General features: G+C 37.9%; 1 protein-coding gene across 1 annotated transcript; it reads left to right on the forward strand.

Annotated features, from left to right (window-relative positions):
• The first annotated feature begins 10,650 nt into the window (after window positions 1-10,650).
• On the forward strand, window positions 10,651-11,094 carry LOC145979679 (neuroligin-4, X-linked-like). The gene has a single exon (XM_083112644.1). The coding sequence runs from the start codon at window positions 10,651-10,653 to the stop codon at window positions 11,092-11,094; it is 444 nt and encodes a 147-aa protein (XP_082968770.1).
• The last annotated feature ends 1,646 nt before the right edge of the window (window positions 11,095-12,740 follow it).

Here is a 12,740-nt window from a genome sequence, read left to right on the forward strand (position 1 = left end):
AAGAGAACTGACGTCAATGAAATTAGAAAGTTGGCGAAAAAATGTGTTACCTGTAGATGTGCTAATCCCCCTCTTCACACCAAGCTAGGTCCTATAAGACAATTTGTAAATTATATTGATTCAACTGGAAGAGGATTTACGCATCTTTCAAATAAATGTCCTTGTCTTTCGCCGGCAAAGAGGAAGGAAGGCATTTGTGTGGTACCTCAGATTAGAAAAATTCAGCAAAAGCAGATTTTGAAGCATGTGTAACAGAGAAAAGAAAAAAAACGAGCATGGATATAAAATTAAAAGCAACATAATCTGAAAAAATGTTATTATATTTTTTTGTAGAATAAATGTTATACAACAATTATATTTGTGAATATTATGTCGCATATCACATTTATACATTTTAAACATAATGTGCTATGTATAGAGTAAGGATGACTATTCGATGAGTTCACTCCATATTTAATGTAAAATTTTCAGAATATTAGAAGAAAATCAAGATAATTAAAAAACAATCCCTAATAGAGAAAATCGAATTATTGGTTTAAAATCAGCGAAAAATTTGCAATGGAATCAGAACTTTTTATCCACATTTTTTTTAAGTGTCATCACTGGTGGCGAGTCGTGGCTACATACATCACTATGGCCCAGAGCAAACAAACAAACAGCACTGCACGAAAATCATCATCATTTCCAACTCCAACACTAGTTTTGAGAAGTTGAAAGCAGTGTTAATAGGTCTGATGTGATTCTGAAGGACATTACAAAGAATGGCTTACGACATGTTTTCGAGGACTGGTAGATACGTTGTCATACGTGAGTGCACTGTAGTGGTCGGGGACTACTTTGAAATAGTCAACATTGAAACAGAGCAATAAATAGTTGGAGAACAACCCTCGTACATTGAAAGTTGTGGCATTTGTAACCTTTTTTTTTTGTAACCTCTCGTAAAATTACTGTTCGCTCTTGTCTTACAGTAGCAGTGGCTTACTAACTTTTCTTTCCATGTGTACTAAAGCAGCTGTGAAACCTTCTGCTGCGCAAAATATGGCAACACTGGTTCCATAAGCCCTATACGATACTCTTAACTTGAATTTGAATTTGAATTTGAATTTAAAATTTTGGGTGCGTCAGCACTTAAGGCTATTTTGCACCCGTCACATTATACGGGGGCCAGCCCCTTATCATTACAATTAACAACTCTAGCGTTGCATAACTAAAATCATAAAATATTAAAATGTTCTGACTTCTGTTAAAAGCTGAGGCTGGAAATGGGCACTCAGCACACACAAGGACAAGAAACAGGACAACACACACAAAATTGTACTGGCCATAGTGCCAGTCGCCAGAGCCTCGTTTGTCTTCAGTCCAGGGTGTACTAACGTGGAAGTGAGGTTGACATTTGGGTGTACTACGTGGAAGGCCACCCCTTACACCCCACTCTTAACTTACGATCACCAATAGTTAGAAAATACCATCTAAGATAGAAATGCAATTACGATGCACCATATTGATATCCTTGTGTATAGCTATTTTTTACGTTCCCTAGCCCAGTCTAACCATCCATTCCACGCAATAACGAAATCCGAAAGTGCGTGGTGCTACGCCAATGGCAACGCCAAAGAGAGCTTTGTCAACAATGAGGTCACTACGTCATTTTTGAATTGACTAGTTACATTCATGCAATGTCCAACCCGCATCAGGTGGATAAAGGGGGCAAGGTTGGGGGGTAGCCATGGGAAAGTCAGCCTTATACAAACTGTTAATTATGCCGTGCTTTTGACGGACCTTGTGACGGCATCAAAAGGAAAGGATTGCGCGATTAGCAGAGAGGGTTGGTCGGCACAGGAAGAAAGGAAAAGGCAGAAAAGGCGGGAAATTGTCATGATTATTGAACATGCCTTTCTGGGTCCCCGTACGCGTATTTCACATGTGCACATTGAAATAGAGATTGGGGGCGTGGTTTGTGCATGAATGCTCCCTATTGGCTAGCAGACTGTTTCAATGATAATCTATTATAGGATAGGAAACTGGCATTTTTTTCATTGACTTGGGATAACACTTTTCGTAAACCACAGATTACTATACCCCAGCACGTACCTATCTTTTTTCACGATTTCAGTCCCTAAGCGTAGCACACCCCTTTGTCACCCATTCGCGAAAGAACTCCCTGATTACCCCCCCCCCCCTCCCACAAGACAATGTACTACAGGAATTCTTCAACGATCACTGTTGCCAAGACGTTAAATAACATAAGAAACTCTTCTTCTCTCGGTCAATTTAAATGAAAATTTAGATATCATCTTCTTTAGTCAATTTACTAGTACTGAAAACAGGGAAACACTTCAAAATGAAGTATGATGCATATTTTGTTGGATATTTGTAGGACCACATATCATTGACTCTTCTATATGTGATTTTTTCATGTGTATATGTGTGTCGTGTTTATGTTTTACAAATATTTCCACTTGACTTACAATTTGTGTATTTTTCTAATGTGATTTTTTCTTTTCAAATTTTTATGTGAATGATTATACTCTTTATATTTTTCTAAATCTATTAACACGCATTTGGAGTCCACAATTTAAGTTGCCCTACCCAGAGCCATCTAAAGTCCATTCGAAACAACAGAATACGCTGAAACTTGCTATTAAGGCCATGAAGTTCATATAGTTCAAAATTTCACCACCAAGTCCCAATGTGGCGCTGTAATCTGGTGCACAGTAGAGTCCCTGATATGACTACGGTCACAGTCATACGATACATCCAGGGACTCTAGTGTACAGTGAGCAACAACCCGAAAATGTTTCTTCTGACCATTGATTAATATAGTTGGTGCTTTAAGTCCACTTTATGGTCAGTAAGACTAATTGGGTCTAGACTTTCAGTTTTAAGTGGAATCAGAACTACTATGTGCCTTCACCAGGTATCGAACCAGTGACCCCTTGATTACAAGGCCACGACGCTACCACTGCGCCATCGGGGAGGCCCAGGTATTTCCGTTACAGACAATACGGACGTCTGCCTTTACAAATTCATTGGAGGATTGATGGCTTTCTCGAGTATGAGTTTTCCACCCAAGCTGGCGTTGTTAATTGTAACTATGGAAAAACAAATATTCTGTGACTCACATATGATTTTAGTAACTAGTGAGCCCCCTGGTTTCGTCTGCGTTGTTTTATATTTATATCTTTTATGGTCTAAGCTTTAGAGGATTCTTGTTGGGTAACCTGATGGTAAAAGACCTGTAGGATTGCCAAGACGAAGATGGGGGGATAACGTTGAGATTGACCTAAAGGAAATCGGTAGAGATGGAAAAGAGTATATAGATCTTGCTCAGGATAGGGACAGATCGAAGGCCTGTGTTGCTGCTGCAATGAACCTTCGGGTTTAAGACGGCTAGATAGTTAATTTGTTAGTTATAGTCTAAGTTTCAATTGCTTCATTCCGCACTAATCATAGTACACATACTACATAGTAGTATCTTTTACATCCTTGGATTTCTATTTGTGTCTGTTAAGAATTACTTCAGAGGATTGAAAATTATTGCGTGTTGTCTAGAATTTCTTTTTCCATCGTCAGACAATTGTATCATTCTTTGTTTGCGAGTACCCAATCGATTACTGTTGTCTTGGATGCAACCTGTTGCTACTCCACGTGCAAGGCGTGCGAAAGGTTAATTAAGTTTGTGTTTTAAGTCCACGTCATGCACATATAGGCTAATCGGTACTGGACCTACAGTTTAATGTGAGATCCAAACCACTATGTACATCAACCGGGTATCGAATCCGAGAGCCACTACGACATGGGGGAGGCCATGGTGCAAAAGGATATTACGCCCCTAAATGCTCTCCTTATTAGGTTAGGCTGGTCACGTTTAGAGCTCTTCGCATTAATATAGTATTGCTAAATGCATTGACATGATTTGATTTTCTTAACTTACAGCTATGATAACGATACAGTCATGATGACATTTTAGTACATACAGCAATGAACATCATCTTTAGTAACTAAAAATTATTGCATCTTCCCGTACTTGCGAGTGAGTGGAGAAGGTTACAGAATGTAGAACTGCACAATTTGTATTCCTGTCCAGATTCTTGTTGGGAAACCTAATGGTAAGATACTTGTAGGAAGGCAAGACGAATATGGAGACATAACGTCGAGATGGACCTAAATGAAAGGTAAGGATTGGAAAGATTGGATTGATCTTGCCCAGGATAGCGACAGATGGAAGGCTTGTGTTGCTGGAGCCATAAACCTTCGGGTTTAAGAAAGCTACAGAGTTTGTTAGTTAGTTTTCGTACTTATTTAATATATGTATCGTTATATTTTGTTTAGGAAAGAACTACGTGGATATAATTGGCATACGTATTTTTTTATTCCATGTACATTGTGTTGTAGCATATTATTGACAGAATGGTTTAAATTTACCTGTGCTATCTTTGTTTGCCTACCCGAATACAAGATAGGTTTCTATTAACATTTGCAGCGTTTTTTGTGTTATGGTCGGAAAATATTTAAACTCTGTTCTTTCTACACCTTTAATTGGAATACGACATATACTACTAAAACCCTTTAATAACCCTAACCATACTGCTTTCTTTCAATGTGTCACATTTAGTTAATCTGTTTTGCAAAGTAAACGTCACATTAAAATCAAAACATACCTGATCATCACTAAACCCAAGTCCATATATATTTTTTTAACAATTCGTTAACTACACAAAACTATAGTGATATTTGAACCTTGGTTTCGCCATATACCTTGTCAGTTATAAGTGGGATTTTTTTTCTTTACATGTGACGTATTTTCGTTTGTTAATCTCTGTTTATGAAGTACCGGGTGGCCAGAAATAAAGTTACCCAACTCAGAGCCCTAAACAATAACAAAGCACCTGGCATTGATTTAATATCAGCTGAGTTAATTAAATGTGGTGGAAATTCATTAATATGTCAAATTCATAAATAAATTTGTTTAATATGGAATAAAGAAGAAATAATAAAGAATAAATCCCTCAACAGTGGAAAGAATCCATAATTGTTACTGTCTTTAAAAAAAGGTAATAAAATGAACTGCAATAATTAAGGTGGATTTTCTCTACTCTCAAAAACATATAAAATATTATCTAACATTCTTTTAACAAGAATATCACCATATGCTAATGAAATTATAGGTGATTATCAATGTGGATTTAAACGTAACAGATCAACTACAGATCAAATTTTTCACATCAGACAGACACTTGAAAAAAAGTGGGAATATAATCAAAATGTCCATCAGCTATTCATAGATTTCAAAAAAGCAAATGATTCGGTCAAAAGAGATAAATTACATAATATATTAGTAGAGTTTGGAATACCTAAGAAGCTTGATAGTATGATAAAAGTATGCACCAGTGAAACAGAAAGTAAAATTCGTGTGGGTATTAATGTGTCTGACAAATTTACAATTCATGATGGGTTAAAACAAGGAGATGCATTATCTCCATTGCTCTTTAATTTTGCTTTAGTTAGGAAGGTAAAGAAACTAAGGAAAGACTAAAATTAAATGGTGTGACTCAGTTGTTAGCATATGCAGATGATGTAGACTTATTAGTGGATGATGTGAATACAATTAAGAATAATGTTAAAATATTTTTCAAAACTGCTAAAGAGATAGGTTTGGAAGTTAATAAAGAGAAAACTAAATATATGCTTACAGGCCGAAACCAAGTGTTAGGTAATAACCAAAATATAATTATTGATAACAACTCGTTTGAACCAGTTTCCAAATTCAAATACTTAGGAGTAATATTAACAAATGAAAATTATATTAAAGAGGAAATAAAAAGTAGACTTAATTCAGGAAATACATGTTATTTCTCTCTTCATAAACTTTTGTCTTCTCGTTTAATATCTAAGAAATTAAAGTTAAAATATAGAAAACAGTAATTTGCCTGTAGTATTATATTGGTGTGAAACTTGGTCCCATACATTGAAAGAGGAACATGAATTGAGAGTATTTGAAAATAAGATCCTTAGGAAAATATTTGGGGCTAAAGTGGATGAGGAGACAGGTGAGTGGAGAAGGTTACATAATTTAGAACTACATAGCTAATTTGTATTCATGTCCAGATATTATTATAATAATTAAATCAAGAAGACTTAGGTGGGCAGGCCATGTGGCACGAATGGGAGAGGAAAGAGGAGTATACAGGATTCTTGTTGGTAAACCTGATGGTAAGAGACCCGTAGGAAGACCAAGACGAAGATGGAGGGACAACGTTGAGATGGACCTAAGGGAAATCGGTAGGGATGGAAAAGAGTATATAGATCTTGCTCAAGATAGGGACAGATGGAAGGCCTGTGTTGCTGCAGCCATGAACCTTCGGGTTTAAGAAGGTTAGAGAGTTAGTTTAACTCAGAGCCCTCTGCAGCCTGTTTAAGGCATCGTAGGACTCCGAAATTTGGTGAATCCACTATGCAGACCATGGGGAAGAGGATGGCGATAAAAAAGTTAAATTTTCCGCCACCAGGTTGAAATTTGGCGCTATACCTCCATGATGGGTTGTAATAATGACGTGAACTGCTCCAATTGGTTATGGATTTGCCTTTCCCTTGTAATCTTGCAATAAACGAGAGATTATTTTCTCGCAACTTCCAGCCATTTACAAATTAAGACTAAAAGTGGTAAACGTTAAGTGCCAAAAGCGAAAGTGTTGTAAAATCATATCGTTCCGCACATCAGCCCGTAAGAACGTTCACACTAGTGACCTTTTTACATGCGCTTTGAACTACTTAGAGGGCTACCAGCCACTTTTCACGTTTACCACATTATAAAGCATGGCACACTTCATTGTTTAACTTGAAAAATGGTGTTTCAAATATTTTGGCACTTACAGCGTTTACCAATTTTAGTCTTCCAATGTCTTTCATTATTACAGCGCCACATTTCAATCTGGTGGCGGAAAATTGTACTACTTTTATCACCATCCTCTTCCCCATGGTCTACGTAGTGGATTCACCAAATTTCAGAGTTCTATGATGCGTCAAACAGGCTACAGAAGGATCTGAGTTGGGTAACTTTATTTCTGGTAATTTCGTAGGAGAACATACACAAGGTCTGTAATGTCAGAGAACAGTAACGTACGTTGGAGGGCAACTTTTGGAGTGTTTATTGGAGCTTCCAAAGGAATATCATTAAATAGATCACGTAAAGAAAGTACGTTTGGTATCGTTCGATGTAATAGCACGTTCAAAGAATCTCTGACAAAACATGGCATAAGCTCTAAGTTTTACATTAACCAGTTCAAGGCCACCTCGAACATAAGGAAGCTATAAGATCGATTGTTCTTGGGAACACAGCGTTTCTTTCAAAACCTGCCTATCAGTGTTTGAAAAGTCGCAAAATATTTATGTTGAAGAGGCAGTGATGTGCGTCTACGCGTAAACAACAATAACCTACATTCTACACGTAGACTATTTTATACACGTATATTAAGTTATCTATGTAAACAACATGGCGAAAGGTGATTACTTAGCAAAGGGCGCCGTGGAAGTAAAACAAAATTATACTGCGTATCAGTTACTGATGTGTGAGGAGAACTTTTCATACTCTTTCTTCCAAATTTGAACAATTTCTCACCTAGGAAGAAACCTAATATAGGAAATATTCTAGTGTTTCATGGTAAAAAGACTACTGTTGCCTCACGACTGCCATCTGTTATTGTTTTTTGCATACTATTTATCTTCTTCCATAGTTGTTAATAGAAGAGAAGATAAATTTTGTTGTAAATAGCATTCTTTTCATTTCGTTAGGAACCAATATAGTTGCAAATGTCACTTTCCTTTCATGAAACCTTTGAAAATTAATTCTAATGCACTTTAGATTGTCTACGTAGTCTATGTAAACTACAACCCAATGTAATCTACGCGTAGATTATGTGTAGATAACGCATGAAGACGTAAACTTATAGTCTACGGCACATCACTGTGAAGAGGTAAAATTGGACACGTATACAGTGAGATCCGTTAGTAGTACCGTGCAAATTGTCCATGACTATTTTCACTAATTTTTCTCTTATATACTATGTATTTTCTTTTAATTCTTGAAGTTCTTATTGGGTCAAATAAAGTGCACGAACATGGTGGTGGACAATACTCATGGATCCCACTGTACTAGAGCTGTGAAATTCCTCATTCATTTTAAAAGATAGAACGCGAAATTAAATTGAAGTCTACACATTTATGTGTTCAAAAAATACTGTAAATTTTAACGCAAGTTCGAATAACTGAAATTTATAATATTCTGTGTCGTAGTTCCGAACATGATGTCGAGTATTTTTTGTGTGTCCTGTACAGGAAACACTGTTTGCAGATTTTCACCTTTTCGAAGACTGAACTGTAAACAACCAGTTCTATGGACGTTACTCGTGGCCCCTTTGTATTTTGAAATGTATTAACCCATGGCAAGCACATCTGCATTGATATTACAAAAGACTGTTACATCTTTAATACGTGATTAGTGATTATTATAATAAACAATACCGCATTCATCTAAAATGAAACGATAGTGCTTACTTTCTTAAACATGGATGCTTTTCCCATTATTTTAACGGTAGTATCTACATTTTATATTTCTTGAGGACATATTGGAGGTTACCCAGGCACCCATGGTACACTCTGTGCACACTGCTATGTTTAAGAATATACAGTAGCCAGTGGCGGCGATTGGGTTTCAAAACTGTGGAGTGCAAGGTGCCAATACTGGTGGCAAAAACAATATATTTCCTTTTGTATATATAAGGTTTAGCATAGTGCTGGGGCGAAAGTGGCGTAAAGGAGGGGCGGTTACTCCCCTCGCACCCCTAATCGCCGCCAGTTGACACGTTCTTTATTCAAAAGAACATGATTTAACTAAAAGAGCAATAAGTGCACATGAAAGACTCGAAAGCATTCGCGTGATGCCTCTCAGAGTATGGGGTAATATCTCTCTGTTAGTTCGTCAAATAAAAGTCAAAGTTAAGTTTGCACTAAGAAAACGGCAGTCTATTTTACTTTTTTGCAAACTAAATACTTATATGCCTAACATATAATCCATGTCTGTCATGGAACTTCTTATAACTCAACTTGATCACTCTATTCAAAAACCGAGCCCGAACTTCCAAATCAAGAAAAAAAAAAACTCGTAATTGCCACGGTAACAGCCCTTACAAGATAAGTATATGCAGGTTAGTCACTATCCTGACATTATCAGTGATAGGTAAATTACAGAAATGAAGATTAAAGAACAATAAACATATCAACAAGAGAAAAAATAATTAATAACAATAAATATTAGAGCAATGGGAGAGGACGTGTCACACTGACGGTAGCGTTAAAATGCAACAACCTTGTGCATCCCTACATGCAGAAACCAATACCTAAGAAACACATACAATTTAAGATGTTCATTCGACTGTGCCTTTTAAGTCATTAAAATAATGTTAGAATAACAAAGGGAATGAATTTATCAATATTATTGTGGTCGAAAGGAGAAAATAGTACATTTTAAAGTACTTATCTCTCTCTTTTGATAAAATGTGAAGGTTCTGTCGCATTTGATTTTCCTTCTTTTTTGCCTGTATGTTACCATTTACCACCAGCCAATGCAAGAATAAGCAGGGACTCGTAAGGAATTAACTAGCGTACGACGTTGCAGATAATACCAAACGGCGCCGATAGATGACGTCGCAGTAGGCGCTGGATGGCAGCACCATCGCTCGGGCGCTCGTGTGCTGTTTGCAACTCGTTCTCCGCCCCCAGTCGCTGTGCTGCTACCGGCATCGCGAGGTGAAACCCGTGTGCTTTTTTTGTTGGGGCGTACTTCGGTCTCCCGGTTGCCTCAGGCGCGCTTTGGTCCACGCCCGGGGATCGATCCGAGATTCGTTCTACGGTTCTTGCGGGTTCGCGAAGTGAGGAAGGCGGTTCGCGTGTGGATTCGGTCAAGAAATCACATCCCCCCGATTTCACCCTGCAGTCAGTCGCATTCGATAGCTCGCCCGCCGTCGAATGCGCTTACCCGCCCAGCAAGGAAGGGTTCGTGGGGGCGAGAGAAATTAGATTTTAGTGACGTCGTGTGCGTTCTTGTTACATCACTGCACCAAGCACCAGAACGGGTGCGTGTCTGTTACTAAAAAGAGTGCGTGTGTGCCATCACCCACGACATTGGAAGTGTGTTCTATGAATGTGTAGTGCGTTTTATTTTACGGTCGCAAGAAGCTTTAGGTCTAATTCTTTGATTGGTCGCTTTATAATCAGTACAGTAGCATGTGGGTGCAGAGTGTTATGTGTTACCACAATCTAGCAACGAGTCAATACTAGTTGAAACACGTATAAGTAGTGGAATATGTTCTAGCGCATAACTATATCGATGTGGACTTTGTGATGTTTGTGTGTCAAGTTTCGGCCAACAGATGGTCCAACAATGGCTGCAAAAGCATCTGTTCATATTGTTGTTGTGCTTACAATGGATAATATTGAAATTCATAGAGGCTCAGTGTTCTTCATTGTGCAAAATGAAGATTTAGTACTAAGATATGAACTGATTCTTCAGTGTTAACATTAAAGTCATCACTGCCAGCGTCTCAAGGCTATAACGAACGGCTTTCTTTTGTTTTGTTCACCCAAAAAGGGGCTATGGTTGCTGCGGAATCCTTTCTTGGCGTTGTCCACTGGATGTGGACCTTCTCAGTGTTTCTTCTGGTCACGGAGGCGGTGATGCTGAGTTCGAGAACCGTTCACACCAAATACGGTGACATACGAGGCATCATTGTCACCCTAGACAACAGGCACTTGGATCCCGTCGAGGTGTTCCTGGGCATACCCTATGCCTCTCCCCCAACGGGGAGCCTTCGTTTCATGCCCCCCGTTACGGGGGCGCTGTGGAGGGGGGTGAAAATGGCGGATAAGTTTGGTCCTGTGTGTCCCCAGCGGTTTCCGGATATATATAACGAAACTCAAGCTTTGAGGAGGATGCCCAAGGGACGGTTGGATTACCTGAAGAGGCTGCTGCCGTATCTTAGGAACCAGAGTGAAGACTGCCTCTTCCTCAACATCTATGCTCCAGCACAAGGTAGGTGACGTACCCATCTTCTCCATTAAACATTTGTGCTATGTGGAATCTGCCCTGGTGACGGTCCGGGGCCGGATTTAAGGGTGGCCAACGGGGAAAACCATAAACAAGATTCTAAATGAAAACCTAGATACTGAAACATGACCAAAGATGCGAGAGACCATATGAAATATCCTACGTAACATTTACACCAATGGCATGATAAATGTTCTTAAAAATCTTGCAGTTAGCTGCAAATGTCGTGCGCAAAATCAGTGTTTGCCAGTACCGAGTTAATCGCAATGCAGATACTAACTTAGCTATAATTAGTAACTGCAACACCGTTATTGTTTTTGAATTACTAACTGTAACCCGGACACTTTTGAAAATTAGTAACTGAAACTTTTATTCAGTAACTTTTTCAAATTGGTAACTGTAGTTAATTGTATTTCAGTTACTTATTAAAATTAAGTACTATAACTCAGTTAATTTTTGTAGTAACAACTGTAACTCTAACTCAGTTACCTTATAACTAGAGCCCGGATGTTCAGGCACTTAAAAGTAATAAACATGGCAGGCAAAAAGGCAACGAATAGTTGATAAAAAAGGCAGTGTGTGTCGAAAAAAAGGCAGTCAAGTTTCAGAAAGAGGCAGTGAAAATTGAAGAACAGGCATTAAAAATTGAAGAGAAGGACTTAAATTCTTCTTAAATCTTAAAAATGTATTTACAAATAATAATTTGAATAACAAGGATTATTGAAAAACGAAATTAAATAGAAGAAGAGAAATATAATTTTGTCCGAATGACAAAAGAGGGAAGAAAAAGTCGAAAATGTTTGAAAAAGGCAGCGTAAGGTGAAATAGGCAAAAGAAGCCAACATAAAGTATTCTTCAGAATGTTAAGAACCTTCGGATCGGTGTACTTTTCTGTTCAATTTTTGTCTACCAGCATCGGAAACGAAAAGGCATTTTGCCTAAAATCCGGGCTCTACTTATAACATTTATAACTGTAACTCTGTTAATACAAGTAACAGTCACCTCTTGATAAGTTTTTGAAAGTAACAAAAATTGAAACTTAATATGTTAGTCTCCAAACATACGCGTACATTTGTTGCGAGCAAATGTTTTACATGACGTAATTCTTTCAATTATAAAAAACATCAATTTTAATTTGCTTAACTTTATATCCCCATATTTAAAGATATGAGGTTTATAATTGAATGAAAAAACAAATGAAATTTTAGGATGAAATTACAGTGAAATTCCAGTGAAATAGTCGTCTGCATCCATTTCATGTATTACTGTAGCTTAGGGTATCCGGACAATAATTGCAATCATGAAAAATTTCGACCACGGACAATTGCAACCGAACTAATTTAGATTGAAAGGTCTCAATCAGCTGTGATTACACTGAACACGGAATCTGAGGGACCGAACGGAGGTATATGCACACGGAAAGCTAAATGCATCATATCGATTGATGGGCCAGGAGGCATTGATGCACTAAAGTGTGTTTGGTGGCCTCTGCGAAGAAACAGATTCACATTTGATTCATTTCGGTGCATTTTTGTATATCGTAAAAGAAACATCAAAGTGTATCGTGTGATCCAAGTGAGGATTTCAGTAGAGATGCACTTTAATGCATCCGTTGATGCGTTTTGATGCACCTTCCTGC

This window comes from Lepisma saccharinum, chromosome 26 (assembly GCF_977018435.1).
Source record: "Lepisma saccharinum chromosome 26, izLepSacc3.1, whole genome shotgun sequence".
NCBI lineage: Eukaryota > Metazoa > Arthropoda > Insecta > Zygentoma > Lepismatidae > Lepisma > Lepisma saccharinum.